Source organism: Eumetopias jubatus, unplaced genomic scaffold (genome assembly GCF_037043125.1).
Source record: "Eumetopias jubatus isolate StellerSeaLion01/CBP00866 unplaced genomic scaffold, mEumJub1_p1.0 scaffold_12, whole genome shotgun sequence".
In the NCBI taxonomy this organism is placed as follows: Eukaryota; Metazoa; Chordata; class Mammalia; order Carnivora; family Otariidae; genus Eumetopias; species Eumetopias jubatus.
In genome coordinates, this window is record NW_028274818.1 from 103066075 (window position 1) to 103092861 (window position 26787).

General features: G+C 48.7%; 1 protein-coding gene across 6 annotated transcripts in view; it reads right to left on the reverse strand.

Moving 5' to 3' along the window:
* Positions 1-20202, reverse strand: part of CUX1 (cut like homeobox 1) — a 350704-nt gene extending 330502 nt beyond the window's left edge. Inside the window, exon 1 of one of the 6 annotated variants that reach the window (XM_028110256.2) lies at positions 20006-20161. In XM_028110256.2, coding sequence (XP_027966057.1) covers positions 20006-20068 — 63 coding nt within the window. In that variant the 5' untranslated portion in view covers positions 20069-20161. Of the gene's footprint in view, positions 1-18417; positions 19170-20005 lie in introns of those variants that run through there. The other 5 variants (XM_028110255.2, XM_028110254.2, XM_028110252.2 and 2 more) reach the window with 5 other exon arrangements.
* Between the last annotated feature and the right edge of the window lie 6585 nt (positions 20203-26787).

Sequence of the window (26787 nt, forward strand, 5' to 3'; positions counted from 1 at the left end):
ACTCCCCCTACTTGTGTTCCCTCTCTCACTGTCTCTCTGTCAAATAAATAAATAAAATCTTCAAAAAAAAATCTAGAAAATAACTACTATTAACTAACCCTTGCATTAAAGAGGAAATTATAAGGGAAATTACAAAATGAAGACATTTTTGCAAAGTGAATAAAAATGGAAGCACTAAGTGTCAAAGTCTGTGGAGCATTGCTAAAGCAATTCTTAGAAGAGGTATTATGCCTTTGAATACACTGATCAGAAAACAAGAAAGAATTTAAATCAAAAAGCTGAGCATTCCGAAAAAGAAGTCTGGAAAAGAGAGCGGCCTCTAAGAGACAGGAGTGAAATGAAGGAGAGGAATCGGTGACATGAACAAATAACAAAGACAAAGAGGTCAAGAAGAGCAAAAGCTGGGTTTCCTTGAGGGATTAATAAGACAAACAAAAACTCTACATGAGACTGAAAATAAGCCGCAGATAAATTCAGAGACAGAGATTCTAGAAAGACAATGCAAAACAGCTAGCACTAAAAACCAGATTTGCAAAACTCATGAAGGTATTGTGAACACTCATACAAGAATGAATGTTAAGGGGCACCTGGGTGGCTCAGTAGGTTAAGCGTCTGCCTTCGGCTTAGGTCATGGTCCCAGGGTCCTGGGATGGAGCCCCGCATCGGGCTCCTGGCTCAGCAGGGAGCCTGCTTCTTCCTCTGCCTGCTGTGAACCACCACCCCCCCCCCCGACCCCTGGCTTGTGCTCTCTGACAAATAAATAAAAATCTTTTTAAAAAAACAATAAATGTTAAAACCTAGATGAAATGGACATGTTTCTAGAAAGTTATCAAATGCCCAACCTGGCTGACGAAAGGCTGAAGGCTAATAAAGGGAAATGCTGGGCGCCTGGGTGGCTCAGTTGGTTAAGAGACTGCCTTCAGCTCAGGTCATGATCCTGGAGTACCGGGATCGAGTCCCACATCGGGCTCCCTGCTCAGCAGGGAGTCTGCTTCTCCCTCTGACCCTCTTCCCTCTCGTGCTATCTCTCATCCTCTCTCTCTCAAATAAATAAAATCTTAAAAAAAAAGAATTAAAAAAAAGTGAAATGCTAAATGCCTGCCAGCCATCAGTCGCACGACCCATCCCTACCACACAGAAGCTACAAAGACCACCCTCATCTTAGAGGAATGATTCCAAAACAATTTTCACCCATTTTATATAAGACCCGTCTAATTTCAATTCCAAATAGATAAGGCTAAGAAAAGTATAGGCCAATTTTATTGGATAACACAGATGTAAAAACTCTACAACATATCCAACCATATTTTAAAATCCAAGACAAAGAGGAGTTTACCCCATGATGCAATGCATGATTTGGCCTCAAAGCATCCATCACTGTAATGTAATTTATCACACGCATGGACTGAGGGAACAAAATCGCATGGACTTGAAGAGATTTTAAGAAAAAGTATTTGCTAAAGGTCAACACCTATTTATTATTTAAAAAAAAAAAAACTCGGAAAAGGAGGGGAAAGGGACTCAAGGTGATTAAGGCTTTACCAAAAATTTGGCCTCAAAGCATCCATCACTGTAATGTAATGTATCACACGCATGGACTGCGGGAACAAAATCGCATGGACTTGAAGAGATTTTAAGAAAAAGTATTTGCTAAAAGTCAAACACCTATTTATTATTTAAAACAAACAAACAAACAAACTCAGAAAAGGCGGGGAAAGGGACTCAACCTGATTAAGGCTTCTACCAAAAATCCCCTTTAGGCACATCCCCTTGGCGACCAGGAAAGAGCAGGCCACCACCCACCATGATGCAAGAGTCCCTGAGGTTCTGGCTGACCAAACAAGTCGCTCTGACTCAAGGAGTAGAAGGAAAGGGAAACAAAAGTGTCACTTTTGTGCATATATTATCCCCAGAGAAAGGCAAGAGTCAAGGTAATCAGAAAACTAGGAAGAGATTCAACAGGTTTCCAAATCAGTAAAAAGAAACCAGTTGTCTTCCTCCACACCATAATCATCAATTAGGAAAAAAAAAAGCTTTTTTTTTAAATAAGACACTGGTCACAACACTACCACTACTTCTAATAAAGAATTCAAGAAACCTTTTTGGAGGAGGAAAACCTAAACAAATGGAGAAATATCTTTGTTCAAGGATGGGACAACTTAAAAGTTCTTCATTCTGCACGCCCCTCCCTCCCGCTGCCAGATTAACCTGTATATTTCATCCAAATCCAATAGACACTCCAGCAGAATTTGGGGGCAACTGGACAGAAATGTGCACGAAAGAACAGCAAACCTTGAGCTGCCAAGGTATTTTGAAAAAGAGCAAAGAGGATAAATTTCCCTGATCAGAAATTAAAACGCATATAAAGGCTCCATAAAATGGTGTGGTACTAGCGCAAGAAGAAACCCATGGTGGTGGGGGGGGGGGGTTGGAACAAAAGAATGACCCCAGAAACACACCCACATATATATGAGAACGGGACGTATAAGAGGCAACTTCCCAAAAACCACTGGGTAGGAGACAGGACTGCTCAGCAGGTAGTCTTGGAAAAACTAGCTACCTCTCTGTACAAAAACCATCTTTGACTTAAAGATCTAAACGTGGAAGACCAATTTATGGCTATCAAAATATGAGGATCTTTGGGGCGTCTGGCTGGCTCAGTCGGTAGAACGTGAGAGTTCCAGCTCAGGGTTGTGAGTTTGAGCCCCATGTTAGACGTAGAGACTACATAAATAAACTTAAAAAAAAAAAATACAAGTATCTTTGTGATTTCAAGTGGGGAAAGATGTTCTCAAGATGGAAATCACACCAAACCTGAGGGTAAAAGTCTAATAGATTTGACTTCAACAGAATTAAGTTTTTCTACATATTGAAGGACATTACAGACAAATCAACAAGAGAGACTGGGAAAAGATTACTTGCAACAGCAAAAACCAACAAAGGATTGGCATAAAAAACATACAAAGAACTCTTGCAAATCAACAAAAACACGGTAAACCATTAAAGCAAAACAACACTATAGGACCAGACAATTTACAGAAGGGTAAATCTGAAAATCTAACAAGTATAAAAGAGGTCGATAACAAGTATGAACCTTACCGGTGATCAGAGAAAAATCACACAACGCTGAAGTACCACTTTAAAACCATCAGAATGGCAAAAAGTCTCCAGGAAGTGCTGACGTGAACGTGGAGAGCGCGGCGGCGCCTCCGCTCTGGGAAGCAATCTGGCGGTGCTTAGTGAAATTAACAGCCCTTTTCAATCCAGACTCAGCAATCCACTCCTGGACCATCCATCAGGCGAGGCGTGTTAAGGATGCCCAAGGCATTGGGGTGCTGGAGACCACAGTGCGGGACCGCCCCCACGGAAACGCACACAGGAGATGGGGGGTGCTACCGACTGAACTGTGTGTCCCCCAAATTCATACAATGAAGCCCTAGCCCTTGATGTGATGATATCTGCAGGTGGGCTTTTGGGAGGTACTTAGGTTTAGATGAGGTCATGAGGGTGGGGTCCCCATGCTGGGATTAGCAACCTTATAAGAAGAGTCACCGGGATGCTCCCTCACTCTCAGGCCCCTCTGCCGTGTGGAGGATGCAGCAAGAAGACGCCTGTCTGCAAGCCAGGAAAAGGATGCTCACCGGGAATGCAATCTGCAGGCACCTTGACCTCGGCCTTTCAGCCTCCTGAACTGTGAGAAATAAAAGTGTGTATTTTGTTATATCTTCAGATGGAATCCAAAGCTGCTATCATGAAGGACGACCAAAATATGTAGGAGGGAACATGGACAGATCTCAAAACCAATGATGAGTGAAAAGGAGGGAGAGAAAGATGTCCAGCACGATGACAGACAGGAATGAAGCTGCCCATACCTACGAAGCAGGCCACGCAGTTCACAAGAACACGGCCATGTAAAGGCATACTAAACACAGAGCATGGGGGTGGGGGGACGAGAAATGGGGATGGTGCATAAAGGAGGAAAAATTTAATCAGATGAATCATGTCTGCTGCGAACTGAGGAGTGATGTAGGGTGAGACACACACACACACACACACACACACACACACACACACTCGCACAAACACGTGCGCGCACACCCTGGAGGCAGGCAGAAAACAGGGATCTGGATTTTCCTGCCCATCATGCACAAATGAGTGTTAAAACTCTTACAATTTGACTTAAGGATTTCAATCTTTAACATGACAAAAACAGTTGGCAAGCTGTTCCCAAACTCTGCAAATGACTGTGAACTGAGTTGATAACGGCCCCTTGTGGCCACTACACTCCAGAGGGGTCATGACACACCTATCTGAATAGACAGACCCGTGCAGACACACGTACACAGCTGAAAAAGATTTGGTATTTTGCTGTAACTTATGGAACCTGTCAATTTCATTCACAATTTACACCAGCTTCTAATTATACTTAACTGAATATTAACCATTCTAATTGCTTAACGCTTTATTGGCTCCATCTAAAGTATTGAGGGACATCTGGCTTGGCAAATGGGATCCTGCCTGCAACTAGGAGAGCGAGCTTGGAGCACACATTCCTCCTCAAGCTCTCAAGTCTACTGTCACCCAGGACCCAAGCATCTCATAAGCATTACCCAGAAGTCTGCACCAGCAAAGCAGTCAAGAGAAACTTCCTACCATCTGGATGGTAACTGTAATGTTCCTGCTTCGTTCATGTCGCAGACAGCGGGGGGCAGGGTGACTGCAGGACTGGAGGGCCCAGGCCCCTTCCATCTTCCTGCTCCGCCACCCCTGCTTCTGCCCCACCCCAGGGGACCCCCTACAATGCTCGGATTGGTGGCAGCAGGCCGCAGAGCCTCCTTGCCCGCAGACCTGTTCATGGGCTTTGTCCCGGCTCATCTCCTCTTATGAGAGAAGCAGCACTTTCTCATGAGCAACTCTGACACTGCCTGTCTCTGTGGCCAAAACAAAGTGAAATCCCCAGTGCGTGGGGAAACGCAGGCCAGGGGAAGGCACTGCCAGGACAGATTAGACAAACTTCTAGTTTCGTCCCGGAGCAGGAAAGAGTGAGGAGGCAGGCAGGCATGGAGGGGAGGGGAGACTGTGTGGGCAACTAACAGGGACTGCTCTTGGCCAAACACACAGCCTTTTCACAAGTCCCTCTGTCTCTCACACTGGTTGCAAAGCGAGGCAGCCTCACCACACCAGGCCCCGAGGAGAAGGCCGGAGGAAGACCAGAGCAGAGCAGAATAAGACAGGAGCAGCTTGGGCATTAAAATGAACCCCCTGGGGAACAAACAGAAGCTGTACACAAGAGGTTGCAAAAAGGACCAGACTCAAAACTGTGAACAGAGTCCCCATCTTTGACCACCATTTTCACTCTTACGTATGTACCTAAGAAAACTGAAAACATACTTTGCACAAAAACTTGCACACGGATAGGTGTTCATAGCAGCATTATTCATAAAAGCCCCAAGGCAGAAACCATCCAAATGCCCATCACTTATGGCAGGATAATCAGATGCCGTATATCCATACCATGGGATATTATTCAGCCATTAGAAGGAATGAAGTATGGATCCGTGCCACAACGTGGTTGGACCTGGAAGACATTACACTGAGCGAAAGAAGCCAGACACAAAAGGCCACATACTGTATATGATTCCATTTATATGAGAAATATCGAGAACAGGCAAATCCACTGAGACAGAAAGTAGAGTCATGGTTACATAGAGCCTGGGGCAGGAAGGGGGAGGAGAGGCGCTGGGCAGATGCGGGGGTCATGGCCAACAGGAGTGGTGACAATGTTCTACAATGCGATTGTGGTGATAGTTGCAGAACATTATGAATACACGCAAAAAAAATGAATTGCACGCTTTTAAAAAGGTTAAAGCAGTGAATTTTATTATGAATTTTATCTTAAAAAATAAAGAGAAACAGGGGCTCCTGGCTGGGCTCAGTTGGTAGAGCGTGCAACTCTTAATCTTGGGTCGTGAATTCAAGCCCCATGTTGAGCTCGTAGAGCTTACGTTAAAAAAAAAAAAAGGGTAAAAAGTAACAGAACAGAGGTACTGCGCATTGTGTAGAGGAAGCTATTCTTTGAAGCATGTTCAATAGAAAAAAAACGTTTTCAAGAGCACTCTGCACCATCGTGCCCCACCCCCCAAAATGGAAAACTAGTTGTACATTCAAACGTTTCCAGGTCACACTGTCCCTTAAAAAACAGAAATCTGTAAGATTTTCAGACATCCTAATGGCCCTAACCCAAATTACAGCCTCTGTTCAAGCTTCTGAAAACAGGGCCTCCTTGCTCCTTGGCCAGCACAGTCCACTCCGCACACCCAATGGGGAAGGAATATACTGGAAAACTCAGCCAGCGTTAAGAAAACCTCTCTGTTTGAGACGTAAGAATCAGCTTTCGGAAAGACGCCCTAAGCCTCTCGAACAAACAGCAGGCATCTCGAAGACACGGCACACTGGCCACGGACGCCCCACGCAGGCGCCTGTGTTTCAAGCCCCTTCCAAGAAGCCTCCATGGAAGAACAGCTGGATGGCAGGTGTGTCTGGGGTACGGAAGGGCAGGCAGGCACCTGTGCGGGGACAGGGCTTCATCCCAGTGGGAACACGGCACCCCCCCATCCTGGAGCTGCCCTGTCCCCCATCAGGAGATGCGGGTGCCTTAGCGGCGGCAGTCAACTGGGGTAAGTATTTCTTAGCTAGCCCCCTGCCCTGCCCCCGGAACTCCTAACACAAAGTAACACCACCACATGCAAAACAGAGGGCGACTTGCTAGGAAGTCCGCAAACACAAAGCTCCACCCTGGCGTCTGACGCTCTGTTTACTGGTCCCAGAAGCCCCCGCTCCCACCTTTCCTGTTCACCCCAAGGTGGTTCTCCCACCTTTCCTTTTCTCCATAGACCGTCTTAGCTGCTCTTTGACGCTTCCCATTCCCCTGAAAGCAGCCTCCATCCCGCATCCCAGGGAAAATGAAAGAAGCTCACAACAGGGCCCTCAGCTTCCTTCTGGCACCCCAAACTTACAAGTGAGTCCTTCTCTTCAACCTGCAAACAAGTTTGAGCCTTTGCATCCCAAAACAGCCCTCCCGCACACCAGCGCCCGCCCTCCCTGCACTTGCCACACATCCACATCTTGCACCTCGGCTGTCCCAGGGAGCCGCTCCGAAAGAGGTAGGGACTGGAAGGCACCCTGGCCTGCCCCTGGGACACAGGTGGCTGGGGACGCTGCACAGAAAGTGGCTGTCCTGACAGGTGGCAGGCATGAACCCCCCACCAGCACCTACCTACCTGACTTGCCACCAGGTATCACGCTATAATTAGTCATTGTAATTGAAGCTGAACGTAATTAATTACATAATTTCAAAGTGTTCAAGTTTAATTCCATTAAAATTACATCATGAAACTGGGGAATTACAAAGGATTACCGACAAAAAGCAAATAGGGAAGAATAAAGAAACTCCAGGCTGACTCCCTGCACATCTGAGTCACGCCCAAAGCTCAAGTACAGGGCAGTCACCCCACCTGCTTTTAATAAACCCATGGGGCCCAGCCAGGCGGCAGTGTGCAAGGGCCAGCGCCAGGCGACACCAGCCTGCTGGACGCTCAGGGGTCAAATGGACCAGAAGACCACTCCCTCCCTGCCCTGCTCCCTGTCCCTTCCCCACACTCAGCTTCTCTGCTGACATCTCGCCCACAGGTGGCCCCTTCTCAGCCACATCCCCCACGACCCCAGGGGCCCTGCCCCCAAACACCAGGGCCCAGGTTCCTCCCTCTTCCTCACCCCACACGCTCAGGCTGGTATCTCTTCCCCTGCCCCTCCCCATCCCACACCAGGACTATGCCTTCCACACAGAGTCTCCTCCCCTCTGCTTGTCTTTACCACCTCTCTTTCCCTCCTCACTCTGGTCAGCCCTTCTTGTGGCTCAGTGGGGCTTTGCACAGAGGTCCTGCCCTGTCTGATCCAGCCCGGGGCACATGCAATATGGAATTTACATATCCCTTATGTTTACCTTCTGTCTCCCCCGCTAGAAGGTAAGTTCCTTGAAGGCAGGGGTTTCCCCGCTGCTCTGGCCATCAGAATTTCTGTGCTAGAACAGTGCATGGCCCAGAGGAAGTGAAGTCAGTCAATGGAGCAAGATGGCCGAGGACCCTCTTCCCAGACCCCCACCCTTAGAACCTGACATCTGGGGATCCTGTGTGTCCTGCGGTTCTCTGACCAGCAGAGCTGGGGGCTTATTCCTCCCGGCACCCCAGGGGTGATCAGGCACCATGGAGACAGACTCCCTTGATGAATGAATGAATGGCCCCAACAGTCTCTGAGTCACTGCAAGACGAACAAAACTGCCAACAACTTCTCTCTCACGTATGCTGCATTATTTCTAAGACCACTGCACCTTTTTGTATGTATTTTTTTAATTTGTAACTTCATTACCAAAAAAGCTGCATCATTCCAAAAAAAAAAAAAATCAGACATGCAAAAGTCATCCGAATTCAGAGTAGCCTAAAAGTACGTTTTTCCATGATTCCCTGACTAAACTAGGATGAGATCTAAGGGGTAGAATGGGGTGGGGCTTCTTCTCTCGGGACAGACGCCCACCTGCAGACCCCTTACAGAACCAGTCTCTCGCTGAACACACCCCGACATTGCCTCCAATGTCTCACTGAGGATGGAACTCCGTGTGGTTGGGGCTGTGAGGTGATGCTGCTTGGATTTGAACCCAGCATCCCTGCAGTGCCTAAATCAACTGGACTCTCAGAGGGCTGAGCAAGCGGGGATTTTGTTCTGGCTATCAAGGGGCAAAATATAAAAATTAGAATCTAACGGCAAACTGCTCCCCGGCACCAGCTTCAGGCCCCGTGTCTCAGAGAGGAGTCCCAGTTAGAGTCGCGCTCCCCACACCTCCACAGCTGGACAGGGCGTCTCCCCGCGCCCCCGTCCCGCCACCAGCTCCTTCCCTCCCCACCTCCCTCCCTCCTTCCCCATGCCCCAGGTCCCATGATCAGGCCTCTCTCCTGCCTACCATTTCCCCAAATCTCTTCCAGCACATTCACTGCCTGCACAGATGGGACATGGAGGCCAGGACGGAGCACAGAAAGGAGGGCTGCTTTCGGCTCGAGGCTGTCGCTGGACCCCACCTATCAGAGAACGCTTGCTGATGGGAACGCTCATTGCCCAGCGAAGGAGGATCTGATTACCTTCTCTGGGGAGCTCTATCGCTATGAATGGACTCTGAAGTCTCAAGGCTGGGGAGGCTCTAGGAAATTTCTCAAATCCAGCAAGGTCCCAACCAGGTATCCACCCACCGAGGTCAACGCAGGTAGCTGCACGCCCACCCCCCAGGCTTCATTTCCATCTCCAGCTGCTAACACGTTAAGTGACTTCCCCACCCCCAGGGCTAGTCTTGGGTGGTCCGTGGACCGGGGGCCCTGCTCCTGAATCCTCCCATAGCCTCATCACAAGGACCCCCGCCTTCTACATAGGAGCCCGTCTCATGAATAGCAGGGATCACCAGGAAAGCCATGGACCCAGGAGTCAGCCTACTGCTCTCCGGCTTCTCACCTACCAGCTGGATCCTCTCTCCTTCCCGGGGCCGTTGTGTGGATGACAGGAAAGAAATCAAGGGCCCAAAACGCGCCTGCCCCTGGTCAGTACTCGGGAAATGATAGCTATTAGTGCATACTTAAAAAAGGAAAAAAAGTCGAAGCCTCCGCCTTGTCACCAGTGGACATGAAACCAGTTAGAACGTGCACAACCCACTACGAGCAGCAGCGCGGTCCTTCTCTTCCGCCTCCACGGAGACATCCCAGCAGTCCTAGCTCCAGGCCTGGGGCAGTTAACACTCGGGCGGGAGTCCCCCAGTTAAGACTAGCTCTCCAGCCCTCCCTACCTCAAATGATGCCAGCCTCTCAAGCACCAACTGAGATGCACACAAATCCTCCACGGGCTTCAACCCCCAAGATTCAAGTTCTCTTCTACACTTCAACACCAACCTCTCCGCTGAACTCCCCCCTCCTCCTCTCCAGGGCTCAGCCCCTGAATTCCCACCAGACACCCCCCCCCCCAAATCCCACAGATCCCGCCAGGAGCACACCCTCTCCCCCTGGCCTGGGGTGACTCCTCTCCCTCCTCCCTGTCCCTGTGGACACCGGCCCGGGGCCCCCCCATCAGCCACCCAGGCTGGCCCCTGGGGTCTGTGGCTCCTCTCAGCTGCCCCTGGCAACCCTCACTTCCCCAAATCCATGCAAATGCTTATGCGGCCAGACAGTGACGTCACCTCCACAAAAATATCCTAGGTACTTTCTTTGTAAATGCAGAAGCAGAGAAAGCATGCAGGCTATGAAGGCTACTGCTCTGAAGAGGGCCTGGCCCAGGGCCTTTGCCTCGCCGCACGCCAGGCCCACGGGGCGGCTGCTGGGGGCTGAGCACCCGGGAGACATTTCTCCAGTGTGCGCACCCGGACCTTCACGCCTCTTGCCGCTTGCTTTCTCTTGCATTGGATGGGCTCTAATCATTACAGTACGCACTTTCCCCGTTCTTAGGGGGAAGTTTCCTCCCATTCGGGCTCCGGGCAGAGTCAAAGAATAAATCTCTGTCACAGGATTGTTCTGCCTTATCCTATTTTTAAAAATGTGGATTTGTTTTTGTATGTTTTACGTACCACAAATACAATTACATATACTTTAACCAATGTGTGGGTCGCTTTACAAGGATGAAATTTAGTAAGAAATGCGGGTTCCTTTGGCGTATATACCTATCAGCAGCTTTCAAAACACAGCCATTTTAATATAAGCTATCTCCCTTGCACAACCCTAAGAATTCCGGTTGCACTCTTAAGTGAACCAGCTGAATACGTCTTAAACCAGAATATCCGGGACTGTCCCCCTTAACAGAGACCGACGATGCTCCCGCTGTGGGACTCGCTGGGCGCTACAGCACAGGGAGGGATGAAACAGCACGTACTTAACAACGTGAGGTGGAGAACAGGAGCGTGAGTGGTAAAGGACAGCCAGAAGCTATGGTGGATGTCACGTGGGGTCCAGGGAAGGGAGCCAGGCCTCAGAGACCACCAGCCACCCCCCCACCCCGCTCCCCGCTGTTCTGCTGGGATGCCCTCTCTCCCACACTTCCCCAGGTGCACAGATCTCAGCCGAGGCCTTCTCTCTGCTCCGAGGAAGCTTTCCCCAATGCGGACTCCCTTCCTCTGCAGCCCTCCGACAACTCATGGCACACGGCTCCGTCACAGCCCAAATGCCAGGTGCCCGCTCCCCCAGGGTGCAAGTGCTACTATCCTACCCTGCATCACCAGCGCCTGGTGCACAGCGGCTCCTGCAGCGCTGGGTCAAAAGGGAAGGAAAGGAGTGCATGAAAGAAGGTTTGATACTCAGACGTGCAGAGGGAGGATGAGAGCATTCCCCGAACTGAGCATGAATCTGGGATCTGTAATTGGAGCGAAAGGTTTAGGTAAGTGGAGCCAACCATCAGGAACTCCGCTCGCCTAAGGAAAGTGGTCTCCATTCTGCACCCAGGAGAGCCACTGTGGGAGTTTACGGAGAAAGAACAGCATGATGGGATCAATGGTTTGGGAAGATTAATCGGGCAGCCACATTTACAATGGATTGTGACCTGTTTCCAACAGACACTTTTGAAACAAGTAAAGGCTACACTCTCAGCTGGGCTCTCATGTGCTGGAAAGATCTGGCTCTTGCATACAAGCAGCCCCCAAAACTAACTGCGTGCGCGCGCGCGCGCACACACACACACACACACACGCACACACGCACACAAGAGATTAAAGTATTGGTGCGTTGTAAAATGACAGCATAATTACATACCAACACTGGAGCAAAGTAAAATGATTGCAAACCACTTCTCGCTCCCCTGACAATGACATTTAAGCCACAACAGGCAATACCCTTCCTCCCCCAATCCCACGCCAATGCTGACAAATCTAGAGACGACGGAGTGACCCCACCCCCCACCCCGGAGTGACCAGCTCCAGGTGACGACTTTCTGACTGCTTAGCACTGCTCTCCAGGCCCTCAGAGCTCACTGCTGGCCCCGCCCCCGAGCTCATCTGCCACTGTGGGGTCCGTAGAGGACCAAGTCACCTGGATGGGTGCCTTGCAGCAGCCCAGGCTTCCCGTCTGGCTCCGGAGTCCCCCACGTGCCTCCGGAACAGGAGCATGACCCCAAACCTGACCTTGCCCCCCACCCCCCGTTTGGCTGCTGTGACAGCACAAGATATTATGTAAGGAACCGAGGCACAGCTGAAATGAAGCGATTCCAGTGAATTAATGTTTCCACGAATGCTCCTGAAGTCAATAGTTTTGTTTGAAAATCATACGACTTATAACATCTCTGCCATGTGAACAAGAAGGGAAGTTGGAAATTGATTTGCGGGGCCACTCATAATTTTGGTTGTAATTTCTGTGTGTTTGGTGACTCCAAATCTTTCCCCCTCTAAAAGGTCTGTGTTCTATGGGCAGTTGCTACCTACACGGTCAGCGAGGACAGAGCAGAACACTGTGAAACAGAAATAATTCACTGTACACAGAATCGCGTGGGTTCAAGTTCTAGGTCAACTATCATGGTGAAAAACAGAAAATAAAGGACATGTTTCACCATTATCTGCCACACCTTTCAGAATGAAGCAAAAACGGTGATAGGAGCAACAGAATGTTCCTATTTTCAGGGTAAGGGAAAAAAAAGTCTTTTCTAAACCTAATCAGAAAAATTAAATGCACAATTCCCTCCAGCAAGAATTTTATTTTTAATTTTCATTTACATAGTATCTTTCTTCCAAGAATCTCAAAATAATGGAGCTCCACAAATACTTACAAAGAAAAAAAAATACGAAAACAACAGTTGTCACAACACAGGAGGGGACAGGCTTGGCAAGGCTGGAGCTCCAAGAGGGGCAAGAAATGGCAGGCAGCGGTGAGAGCAGGCGCCCGGGCTGAGGGTGGCGCCTTTGAGGCCCTTCCTTACCAACGGCCCATGGGCCTTGCTCCTGCCTGCAGCTTCGGGCTCTGGAAGACAAGGATTTACCTTCGGTGTCATTGATTAGCGTTCACCAAGCTATTCTGACCTAAACAGCGATTTCTCCCCTAAAAACGGGAGGGAAGCTGGCCATCAACCAAAGACGCTCACAGGTCTAAAATATCAACGGAACCAAGATGCCTAAAAGGACTTCCTATTCTTTTTGGTCTTAAAAATATAAAACTAGATGAGAAAAAAAATGTGCTGGGGGTAAAGAACCAAGGTAAGAGAGACTTTGAGGAGGAAATTGGGAAGCTTTTAAGCTAATTGTTTCTGTTTTTTTTTTTTTCCAGCTGAGTGGACAGGATCCGAACATCTTACATTTAGCAAAAAGCTGTCAACACCCAAGTAAAATCTTAATGACAGTCAGAATGGCATTCCATTTCTTGCAATTTCGCAATGTTCACTTAAGAAAGAGCTAATTTGTCAATTTGTTTTTCCCTTAACCAAACTCGGAACACCTCGCAACCATACATAACTTTTTAAAAAACGTTAACTCCTTTAACTTATTGAATAAACACGGCCAAATACAAAGATGTCTTTCAGAAAACAAGCCCCATGCTGGTATGCTCAGGGTAATGCTAAGAGAGAACAAGCTTCAGAGTAAGTTCTGGTAATTTCTTCCAACACTAACTTCATATATCACAGTCAAAAGCATTGAGGGTTTCAATTGTCAGCTGAGTGGGCCCCACTGTGGCCTCTTGGGTTTTATAAAGGTGTGGACCAACCCATTTTCAGAAGCGCTTCAATGAAAGGAAGCAGAATCTATTCAGTTCCGTGTGAATGTCCTACCTGGCTATTTTTCCCAGTCGCTTTGTGGTGCTGGGTAAATTCCTGGGAGGAATGAACACTCCCAACCTCGCTCCTCCAGCCACCTGTCTGACGGGGTTCCTGAGGATGCGGGGGGGGGGGGGTTCCTCTAGGTGGGAATGGTACGGACCAGGTCTGAGGAACTTCCCGGGTTGCCCATGGCCCAGGGCTCTAATAAACACAAAAATTCTGCCGACTGCCCTGGGCCTCCTGCAGCAAGGAAGAGCTTTCAGATTCAAATGAAGAAAATGACAAGATTTATTTCGTGCACTAACATCACCCTCTCAGAATTTAATTACAGCAAGAATGAGAATTATTTTTATTAGAGAGTTGTTTACTTTTCGAAGGAAAGGTCCTTGATGGGTTTTGCAACAAATTAGATGTCTTTCAGAAATCCTTGTTTGCCCTCATTATGTTTTGTAACTGTGACGTATCATGTGAATAGGGTAGCATGTGAACTTCTTAAAAATCGAAGGTGCTTCAAAGCTGTTTCTCCTATCGTGCCAATGAAGGTGAGTGCCGCCATCAGTCCCCCCCTTAATCCCAGGTCACTTCCTGCATGGACACCTTCCACCAAAGACCTTCTCTGCTACCCACTTTCTCAGAAGACAGCCGAAATGGGGACTGATTACAGCTCAGCAAATCCAAAACTGTGACAGGAACAACAGCTCAATACAAATCCTAGCTGTCCTCTTCAATAAAATCAATACCTAAACACCAACCAAAACCTGCTTCTTAAACATAGAGCAAAACCAGGGCTATTTAGCTGGCTTTGAAAACTAGAATAGGAAAAATGGCCGAGATAATTCAGAGAGCCCCACCACTGACACTGTTGAAACCAACTTGGTTTGGTGTTTGTTTTGTTTTGTTTTTTGCCCCGGGGGGAGGGGGGTTGCTATGTGCATTTATAGCCCTAAATGTAGAGTTTTTGGGAAAAGTAATTTCTCTCTGAATTCTAAATCATTATATCATTATCAGAGTGTAATAAAATGTACCCAAATGCTCATGTCAATAAATATTTATTAAATCAGAAATCACAAGTGAATTCACAACTTCTTTGCCATAAATGCTATATAATACAGATATTAAATCACTTGCCTAATTATGCCATTAAAGTTCCTTTTTACGCACCATTGTCTTGGGTGTCCAGACATACACAGGCATCTAGTTCCTAAAATGCCCAGCACGACTGGAACGTCCAGGTAAACAGTAGTGGGGCGTAATGAGAGGTCACGGGGCCCCTCTTCAAATAGCTTCAACAAAACAAATGGCCAGAAGTAAAAAGTGTCTCTGTGCTTTGCTATAATAAGATTCAAACACAGGATTCCAAGAATTCCACCTGTTTCCAATTAGATACCAGAATTGCTTGAGTGTTTAAACTACATTCACTTGCTACTTATACAAAACAATTCTTCCGGGTTTTTTGAACGTTTTAAGTAATGTTAAAATAAGATTAAGGGTCTGGTTTAAACAATCAGAAGCAGGGGAATTTCAGTTGAAACCAAAACTCTCTCTCTGCAGCCATAATGCAGAGCTTCAGACAAAACAAGAGAACAAGATAAACCATTTCTATCTTTGACAGTTACTTGTAAAAATCAGACCTTTCACAGGAAAAGCAATTATGTTTACACTTTTATATGATAAATGAACTATAAATAGGCTTTTAGGTAATTTCTAAAACAACGCAGGATCCTATATAGTAAAGTAACTTGAAGGTCAAATTTGTGGTACAGGCCATCAGATACACCTGCCTTTTAAGTATGTGAAATTTACATGACACCAAATGCATGAAGTGTGTAAAACAGGAGCACAGGTAGGAATTTGGCCTAGCTCTGTCCGATTTTTCATGTGATGATTTTCTCTTTTTACAAATGTGCCAGCTTCCCTCTAACAAATTTGTCCTTCCTTCATTTCACTGAGGATGTTCCTTGTGCTTTATAAATGAGCTGAAACAAATATAGATTTCCTACTTTGAGCCTTGTTTGGTCTCCTAAGACGGACAGGGAGCACAGCCTTTCGAGCAGTTCTGATTGTTGACTGCTACAGGTGGACCCGGAAGGGGGGGGCGGGCTGGTCAGGAAGCACAGACCAGCCCTTCTGCACAGCTCCTGCAGAAACCCTGCTGGGTCTGTTTTAATTGTACACAACAGGGCCGGAGTCTTTTTCAACAGCCATTAAAGGTTTCCATTGGCTCCCCAGACAACATTTTTAAGGTTAGCTCAGTAGATTAGGAGACAGTAATTCCTGAGGGGATTGGCAATTTGTCTCCTTGCCCTTCCAACTTCTTCAGGTAGCTAACTACTGGCAAGAGCTATGTGAAACTGGGGAAGGAGGCAAAGGGGGACTTGACGGACCCAACTGTATCAGGAGCTCTTGCATAACCCCATCCCTTCACTGCCTTGCACCTTTAAAAAAAAAAAAAAAACTACATAGTTTCACAGAGAGGAAAAAAACCTTTAATCCACTGACAATGACCCCCTCCCACACCCAATCTCAAAGACACCGATATTAAAAGAACCAAGAAAACAAAGACAGCAGCTGTGTAGAACTCCTTGATGATTTGTTTCCTCAGTTTCTAAAGGGTATTGAATGGGATACATATTGTAATCAAGATAATATACTTCTGGGGAACACTGCCATAACAGGAAAACGCAAATTAAAACCCATCAGAGAAACGGACTTTCAACAAAACTGGAATTATTTTCTGATTTTGAAAAGAGGAAAAACGTTTCAAGGTTACTTTTGGGGAGACTCCTTAAAGGGGAGCACCAGTCATCACGTAGGACTAACGCCCCCATGGGAAGCCAGTCACTGGCAGGCCCCATCCCCAAGAGCTTCGCTCACACACAGAGTTACATGAGCTTGTTTTAGAAAGTGTCCTCTTTTCAAACATGTATTTAAAAGGCAAATTTATACAATGGTGTTTTTCCTGTTACCCCCACCCCCCCCCAAAAAAAGCCTGGTTTTTACAAGTCTGGGATAGGATAAAAAAACTTGTCCAACTAGTCTTAGCAACACCAAAGCACTGACATTTCCATACCACAAACCTTTGGGACTAAAAAGGAAACGAAATAGAGCTCAATCCTCAGAAGCTCTCCTCCTGCGCACTCAGTCCACATCCCAAGGCAGCTTCAAGACCAAGCAGAGGGACAAGAACTCAGGCCCCACTCACTGGGGTGCAGCAGAGGCATGGGAGGGGCTCAACTCTCTGGTCTCCAGCAAACCCGCAGAAGTCTCCAACCTGGGTCTGAGTCTAGTCTCTACCCTCAGGTGGCAGTGCCACAGCCCGCACGGGGCTCTGGAGGCAACCCGATCTCTGGGTCAGGGGCTCTGGAAAGATGAGAAGAGTCTGAAACTAATGAATTCTCTCTTCTCAAACTGCAGTCTCATTGGCTCACTCACTCTGTGGGAACAGAGATGACCTTAAACTGGATACCAACTCAAAAGGCCTCTTCAGGGCCCAGAGAAAGAAGCAGTTTAGCCTTATACTTGAACTCTGGCATTCCATAGCCAAATGAAGGTTCTCAGACCTGTGATGGAGTGGCAACAGGAAATCATCTAAGGCCAAATCTTTATCTACCACCCAAAGTCAATGGATGCTCCGTAGAGAGAATGATAGTGATGCTCGCTCCCATAATCTGCTTTTTCAAGACCAATACCTTAAAGTTCTTTCACGTAAACTGACAAGGAAACTTCCAATCCAATCCTGTAGTTACACAGTTACACATCCTCATGATATCCTGAAGTAGCTAATCACCAGCCAGTTTGGGGTGTCAAAGAGTTCATAAAATCTAATACCTCTCTGGAAACCAAATCCATCTCCCATGGAGTTCTGCCAAGATGCTTAAAAAATAAACTTCACTGATGTTCGGCTAAATGTCCATTTAGGAAGACAAGGAAAAAAAATTAAGGTTTGTCTCTTCAAAACTCCACAACGGGTTTTACAGTAAACACAGGAATTAAATTATGGTAAAAGGGAGCTATTTTTACTAAAACAGGGTAGTTCAATTTATCAAAAATGCCATTCGGCTGGGTTCATTACATTCAGGAATCTAATTTACACAATAGACACTCCGGAGTAATCTATTTTAGTCAATAAATACTCAAACTCCTTTAAGTTTTAATCTTATCGAAAATACATATTTCACATAGTCTTCTTCCTAGTTAAGCGAGAAATTTGAAGAAATTTCATAACGACTATGAGTCTGCTTTATCGTTCTCACGTAGGCAGGAACAGAAAACAAGCATATACAATTAAAGCTGTCAGACTCCATTTATATATGTTTTAACCCAATCCGCTTCATTTCATTCGAAGCTGCATCTGGAGTTCATTTGCTTCCCTCCTAAAAATATCGTAGGTCACTATCACCGGTCCTCCGGGTTAGGAAAGTTCGGTCAAGTTTACCTTCCCGCACCCCTCAGAGTTGGGCGCTGCGGCCGTCCCCTAAGGGACGCTGGGTGACCCCGGGAGCACCGGACGGCCCTGGGCCCTGGCGAGCCGCAGACCAACCTCCCCTCCCGCCCCCCCCCCCCCCCCGCAGCGCTCCCCGGGCTTCTGGCCCACACGCCGCTCACCTTCAACTTGGCTCCGGCTACGCACAACATCCACCTGGCAGAGTCCCGGGGCTGTCCAGGCGCCGCGAGCGCGGAGCCGGCAGGTTCGGGGCGAACCCCGAGGGTGCGCCGCTCCTCTGGGTGGGGGGTGGCAGGCAGGAACGCGCCCCCTGGGCACCGCGGCGGCACCGGCGCCGGATGAGGAGCCTCCGCATGATCCCCCCACGGCGCCCGGGGCTCGGCGCGCGGACCGTGGCCCAGCACGCCACAGTCGAGGGGGACCCCCGGGGCTTTGCCTTCGAGAACCCGACCCGAGAAGGCATTGCGGAAAGGACCAGCCGCGCGCTCCATTGCCACCGCGGACCCTGCGGGGGGGGCGCCAGGGCCCCTGAGAAGAGGGCCAGAGCGGAGCGGGCGGGTCACTGAGGGCTGCGGGAGCCCCTGGGCTCGGGGCTAGAGCCGCCGGGACAGGCGGCGGGGAGGAAGCGTCCCCCACCCGGGCCAACGGCGCGCCGGGGCGCAGCGCAGGGCCTGCGCTCGGGGAAAGTTGCTGCCCTCCGCCCGCACCGGCTCCCGCCGGGCGCTCCGACCCACGGGCTCCGCGCGCCGGGCGCCCGCCGCCCCTCACAAGTTTCCCCCAAGCGCCCCGACCGGGGTCTCTGGCCGCGGAGGGACCGGTCCGCACCACTCGTGCAGGCACACAAAAGAGCGGGGCGGCTGCGGGTGGCCCCGGAGCGCCCGCCCGGACGTAAACAAACCCCGGGGTCCGCTCGGAGAGCCCAACGCCGGGTGCGGGAGCGGCGGCGCGGCCCCGGCCCGCTGACAGCCCGGCGCGGCGGCCGGGGCCCGGACCGGCCGGGGCCGGGGCCGGGGCCGGGGCGCGCGGACGCCCGGACGCCCGGCCGGCCACCCGCCCGCCTGGCCGGAGCCGGGCCGCGCCGCCGCCGCCGCCGCCGCCGCCGGTGGCCGCTCTGACCCTCCCCCGAGCCGGCGGCACCACAGCGCCACCAGCCCCAGCTCCGCCGCGCCGGCGGCAGTGGCGGCGGCGGCTCCTCCTGGAGAGGCAGGCGCTTCACCCCCCACAGCAACTCCCCACAAACTTTCCCCGGGAATACGGCGGGCCGGGGGCGCGGGGCGCGCGGCCGGGCGCCGCCGCCGGGCCGCAGCCCCCTCCCGGCGCAGCGCCCGCCGCCGCCGCCGCCCGCCGCCGCCCGCTCCCCGCTCGCGCGCGCACCCCGCGGGCCGCCGGGGCCGCCCCCCTCCCCGGTCCCGCGGCGGCGGCGGCGGCGGTGGCGGCGGCGCAGGGCCGGGGGGGCGCCCGGGGTGGGGGCCGGCACCGGGGGCAGCGGTGGCGGCGGCGGCTCCCGGCGCCATCTTGGGCTGATCGATGAATTGAACAAAGAGGATCAATTTCTGATCAAGCGAGTTATCAATGGGGGCCGGGGAGCGAGAGGGACTTGTCCCCGACTCGGCCCCGCTTTCCCCGGCACCCCCCTCCTCCCCGCCGCCGCGGCCCCCCGGCGGCCGGGCAGCCCGGGGCCCCGGGGGAGGCCGCGACCGCCCGCAGCCCCCACCCCCGGGCGAGAGGCCGAGCGAGCAGAAGCCTGACCTGCAGCTGCTGTAAATCAAAGCGCTTCCAATATTGAAACATCGATCCCACATTGGCCGCCATCTTGAGACATATTGAGACGGAGTGAGAGGCTGATAGAGAGGGGGCTGGAGTTCAGGAGCCGCCAGGAGGCAGCAGGCGGGCGGCGCCAAAACCCGGCCTGGAGCCGGCCGCCGCCGCCGCCACGGAGGACGCGGACTCCTCCTCACGGCGCCGCCGCAGCCATGGCGAGCCCGAGCCGGAGCCGGAGTCGGAGCCCGAGGGCGCGGCGGCCGCCGCGGGGCCTGGCGCGCGCGGCCCCTGCCCCCTCCCCCCCGGCGTCCGGCGCCCGGCCCGCGACCCCCGCCCCTCCCGAGCCCCCGGCCCCCAGCGGGCGGCGGCCGCCGGCCCGGCCCCGAGGGGGCGCTGGAGGGCGGCGGGAGGGGCGCCCGGGCCCCCGCGGGAGGCCCCGGGCCCGGCTCACCTGGGGCGTGCTTGGGGGTCGCGGGGGCCGGCGGCGGCCGAGCGCAGCCCCTCCGGGGCCCTCGGTCGGGGGCTTTCGGCAGCGTCTGGGCGGGTGCCGGAGCCGCGCAGCTTTCGCTCGCCCTCCTGCGGGCCCCGAGCGCGCGGAGCCGCCGCGACCACCTGCCCGAGCCCCGACCCCGCGCGGGCCCGGCCCACGGCTGCCCCGCGTGTGCGAGGCACGCTGGCCGGCGGCTGCCGCACACCCACTGCCCTGGGCCCCGGCCGGACTCGGGCCGAGCCTGCCGGGGACAGCGTTTCAAGTTGGGGGGGGGAGTGGAGTTGGGGTGAAACCAGCCCTGATCCTCCTGTCGCTGCACACGTTAACGCCCAGAACGGTGGCAGTGCGGTCCCCGCGACGCACCGAGGCGCACCGCAATCCCGGTGGCCAGGGGTCCGAGCGGCCCCCATCCGCCTGAGCTGCGCCCGCTTAGGCCAAGACAGGAAAAGTCTTGGCGCACCGTTGTGTATCCCCCCGCACCGCTTCAGCGGAACAGCCCTGGAAACTTCCTGTAGTTCAAGACACCGGTTTTCACTCCTTTTGGTGCACAAACTTGTAAAGAGTAGGTGCATTTATACCAGACAGCATGGCCCCTGGTTTACAGAAATGCTAAAATTTAAACCCAAGAGTCAATTTGCTTTTGATTTCTTTTTTCGCAGAAACCTGGCAAAAGCACACGTTTTATGATCGTCATCTTTAATTGATTATACACACGTGTGAGTTTGACTTTTCCAGGAGGAACACTGTACTTTTACTCTCCCGCACTTCATTTGACGTGTAATTAGTTAAAACAAACCCCCAAACTCCTTAATCTTGAAAATTATAGGTAAATAAAATTCGTTTGGAATGCAAAATAAAACATGTAAGTAGGATATAACTGCTTTTCAGCTAAGTTCGAGGGCTTAGCGCCGATCGTGGGGGTGAAATAAGCGTTTTTGAATGAGCGGCCTGGAAATGAAAGGCCACAAGATTTAGAGAACACACGTGCCCCAGGTCTCGCGCTGCCGACCAGGAGCCTCAGTGTCGTCAACGCGTAGTTCCCGAGGTCGACCGGGGGGTTCCCTCGGCGTCCCGGTCTAGGCTTCGACTAGCAGAGGGGGCAGGAAGCAGGTGGGTGGGAGCGCGCGGGCGCGGGGCGGGGGCGCCGCGAGCCTCGGCCGCAGATGCTGTGACGCCGCGCCGGGCAGGGCATTGGCGACCTCGGGAACGCCGAGGACCGCCTCGGTGTAGGGCGCCCGAGCCCGCGCGCGCAGTCGGCTGGCGGCCGCGCTGCAGCTCCGACCGCGCCGCCCGGTAGAGGGCAGCGGCGCCCCGACACTCGCGTCCTCGGGTCCCCGCGCACGTGCCCACCCGCGCGCCCCGCGCCTGGCCACGCCCTGTCCCGGAGCCAGGCCCCAGGCGGGAAACTGCACTGCCACCTCTGGGGAGTCCTGTCCCGACGAGATGCCACGTCTAACGATTCCCCCCCATTATTCCACTCTTGGGGGTACGTCTGCGCTCCCCTCCTATTTGTGCGGTGGCAAGCAGGCGAGACCTCGGAATTGCCCTAAAGGTGGCTAGACAAATAAAATGTGCAAGGGCTTAAAGAAAAAAAAACAAAACATAACAAAAAACCTCCCGTGGGGAAGGCTCAAGGAAGGATCAGGGAAATGGTTTGGATTTGGTGCAGATGTTCTCAATCTAATTATCGTGTCGATCCCCTGGGTTTGAACCAAAAAAAGTGAAATATATATGACCTGTGTAATATTCCAGAAGTACATCTGGTTGGAATTCAGGGTTCTGAATCCACTGCAATATTTTAGAAATAAATTTGATGAGTATTAGATACCCTTGTTACATTTCTGGTTATATTTAGGTTATTTGCATGCTAACTTGACTTAGTAGAGAAACAATACACTGGCTCAGAAGTCAAGCTCTATTTAAATAACATTTAGGTGTCTTCTACCAAAGTTTTGCGTTATTACAAGGCTTCTTGCTCTCCTGGGGGAAAAAAGGGCGGCTGGAATAACTTTGCCAACATCACAAAATGTTACCACTTTAAAATGGCATTCAAAATAAACCACTGATCAAAAATTAGCAGAGTGAAGTAATCAGCAGGGACCTATAAAAGTACATTTTATTTTTCTTGAGTGTATACATAGGATCAGAACAAACTATATCTATTTCTAAAGACTATTTTCTTTATTTTTTTCAGCTTGACTTTGTCTCGCCATTATAGAAGGTTTGGACTCACTGACATCCAAACATAGTAGATCTACAAAACTGTTTCCGTATAAAATATTCAGAAGATAGAAAGGCTTTAGGACTTGGACCTCCATTAGGACCCACAAAGACAGTAAGATGATGGCTTGAACCCCCTAGAACAAAGTATGAGAAAGAGACAGATTAGCAAGATAACTGGCCCACTACAGCGAAGCATCTTGACTAAAAGTCATTTTCTTACAATGGAGCACAAGGAAAACAATCCAGAGGCATTCTTTTCACTTTTTGATGTTCAGGCTCTCCCTTTAGGGAAAGAAAGCTCACAGTTCCCAAGTTTGTGACTAATTCTCCATCCCTCAGCTTTTAAAAATCAAGCCCCAAGTAACCAGATGAGGGGAAAGAGGGAAGGGGGAGTAACCAAAACTATGTTTGTTCTTGACACCTTTAAATGAAATACAGCGTAGCACCAAATAAGGCAACTAGCAACTAGGATGAGTCCAGAATTCCTAAATTTCTTTTCTGACCCATTTTGTTTTGCCTCAGAAAAATACAGGGGCCATATTGGAGGTGTGATAATACCGATGAATGTTAATTACAGAAAATGGTAAAGCACTTTTAGAAATTTACCTTCTCCTACCTTCCTGGCATCAGTGGCCCCTCCTATCTCTTGACATTTACACATAGTTGATTAAATCGTAAGGTGAAAATTGGCAAATTCTCTAAAATACCATATGGGTTGATAATAACTAAATTGGTCCTCTTTCGCAGCCCCCAAGAAAGGAAAATACATTGCCTTGTTTTCTAAAATTCTAGGTTAGTAACTGCTCTGATACACTTAACCTAATTTTTTGAAGGAATTAACCGTCAAGAAATTCTTCCAAACTGAAAAATGTCTTACCATGTAGAGCATTATTAAAAAAAAAAAAAAAAGCCATACTCTCTCTCTCACAAAAGAGGCTTTATGTTCTGAGATCTTATTTATAATAGACTCATAAAACAAAGTTTCGCCTAGAAACTCTATCTCCAGAAAAAGTTGGAAAATGATCTAAACTCTGTGAATAATGAAAAAATTCAGAGATCTTCTATCCTATGTAATGTGCTTGAAATGAAAACTAAAGAAATTTATTCCAAAACTTTAATTCACTTTCTGAATATTTTTGCACCCAAATTAGAACTGGTTTTGAATAGTGTTCAACAAGAAATATTTCAGATAAGCAGAGACAAAACATGATGCTAAATGTTTGCATCATAATTTATTCACAAACAAACATAAACACATGGTTACTTTGTGGTACATGGGTAAAAATGAATCACACCCCTCATAAGTCATAAGAGAATCTCAATTTTACAAAGATAGAAGTTGAAAATTATATCAAGGTATTCATTCAAGCTGACTGAATTTGTAAATGTTTTAAATTTAGGGATATCTAAGGCCAGACAGAAGTTTTGAGACACTTTAAATTTGAAGAGGCCTTTTCCTTAAATCAAAAGAGTATGAATAACAGAAGGAAATTACTTTGTCTTCCTTTTGTCTTTGGAGACTGCCTTCCAGAACAATTTGGCATGGACTACTGGAATAAATAAAAGGAAGATTCCAGATTCTTTTTTTTTTGGGGGGGGCGCTCAAGAAAACCAAACTACTTTTAATTGTTTTGTTTTTTAAATAATACTTTATGTTAATTATTTCTAAGTACACTATTCACTCTACTATGTAAATACCCACCAAATAAAAGTACACATTTTGCTACATGTAATTACATGCATAGTACATAATTCATCTCTATCCGCCAAATGTATATAATTGTACCAGGAACCTGCCAAACTTGTAAGAACAAACTATAATGATTTCTAAGCAGTAGGCTCTCCTCTTCCCCACCCCTATCAGCTTCTGTCTGGTGACAGCATCTCTCAGTCTCCAAGACCCTTTTAGAAATCTTCAAAGACTTAAATTCTGGCCCACCATTTAACTTTGCCTTCCACTTCTGGACAGCATATGTCGATGCCACTAGCTCTAGGTATCTTTCTGCACCTTTAATGATTACATTCTGCTCTCCTCGCTCTTAAAAGAGAAAGCTTGGAGCTGGATCTCTTGGAAGGAGCTCAGTCTTAAACTTGGAAAATACATCTAGCTTCATGGATTCAACTGCTCACTGCTTTGGGACTCCCAAGCCGTGAGGAGGAACCTGGGGCTTCTCATCAGCCAATTGCCCCCCAACCCCACCTGACCAGCCACACCCCTCCCCCGCCAGAGTCTCTTTTTACTAAACTTCTAATATAAATTTTCTCAAACTTTTTAGTTTATTAGAATATGGCATCTCATTTTCCCCCTTTTAACCTCTTCCTCATCATGAGATGCCCATGTTAATGGCATATTATGTATTTCCTGTATACTATGGAAATAAATGCCTTCCTATATGACTCTCACTGATGTCATTGCTGAATCACTAGAAATTAATAGTATACATCGACAGTAGCTTGAAAGGGCTTGAAATATGTAAAGTACTGTATAAATATTATTATTATCTTGTTTAATGTAAAGTTCATGTTCTGTGCTAAGACCTTATATTAATTCCTTTTCTTTCCTCCTGGGAGCTATGAGCCATATGCATTCTATTTATATTGACCTTTCATTATTAATATTGCTCTTACAATATCAGTTTGCCATCCAATATTTTAAACACACAACTGTGTCCCTGGTGCCAGGGTATATAGAGTAGAGACATGCTTTTTTTAAAATCGCATATACAACATGAAGCAAAATATTGTTTTGTTTCTCCGCAAGATCATTTATGACACATCTCTGCAGTTATATGGTTGGAGCTGAATGAAGATTTGTTTTCATGAAATGTAATTACATTTTCTTTTGTCATGAGCACTGTTGGATTGGATATTATTTTTCCCCCCCAGGTAACTGTGGTTTGGAAGATCCTGAAAGCTTGTTTCACTGGAAAATAGGGAAGCTGATATTTCTAGCAGTGAGGAGAAAACTTTTCTCATTCCCTCAAGCTCCATTCACACTAAATATTTGATCTAGTGTCAGTTTTTAAGACTCTGTATTATAATACCTTTAGAGGTTTAAGTAGCTAGCAGAATCTCATAGGATGTCAAAATGTTCTTTGTGTGTGATAGAAAAAAGAAGCCAGGAAAATGGGCCTCTAATCTAGCAGCCGTTTTCTCTAATTAAAATAGTCACACACACACACACACATATAATCTGAAAAGTAAAAAATGTCAAATAAAATAATGAAATGCAAATATTTTCAGCACAGAAGTATTTCTGGTAACAAAACAAGCAAACCAATCAACCAACAACAACAACAAACAAAACCACAAAACAAAAGGAACTAAATGTCCTATAACACAGAAATGATAAAATAGCGTGTAGCCATTAAAAGTTATGCTTGTAAAATATGTAACAACACGAGGAAAGTTTTATTCTATAGGAGGAAAACAGGCCATAGTGTGAGCCCAGCAGCAAAGAACAGCAGATTCTGTATTCATAGAAAATGCCACAGGGAAATATACCTCAGTGTTAACCGTGCATGCCTCTGGACAATGACTTAATGGGTAAGTGTTAGCTTCTTTAATTTCTGTGTTTTGTACCATTTCTACACGAGCATATGCTATCTCTGTAATACAGGAAAATAGTGAATATTATTCAAAATAAGGATGGCAAAAAAGGCTGATATGGCATTTTTTTAAACAGTAGTTTAACTCTAACCAGAAGGGGTAGCATGACCTAGTGATTAAAATAGACAATTGAAAACAGAGGAAAAATCATGTCCTAATTTTGCCACTGAGTCACTGACTTTGCCTCAGGTTTCCTGCCTGTAAAATAGGAATAATTAATACTTTCTTGTAAAATGCTTTTGAGCTCTCCAAAGAAAGATCCCATAAAGGTACAATGTGTTGTTCTATTAATACTAATTGAAGTGAATATAAGATACAAAGGCATTAGGGAAAAACTGAAGTCATTATGGCCAGTGGTGGAAGGTGCAACAGATACAAGCCAAATGCCAAACGGTGGCTGTGTGGGCTCCTTGTGTTCTTTCCAAAAGTTGTTTTGGGGGCAGATAAG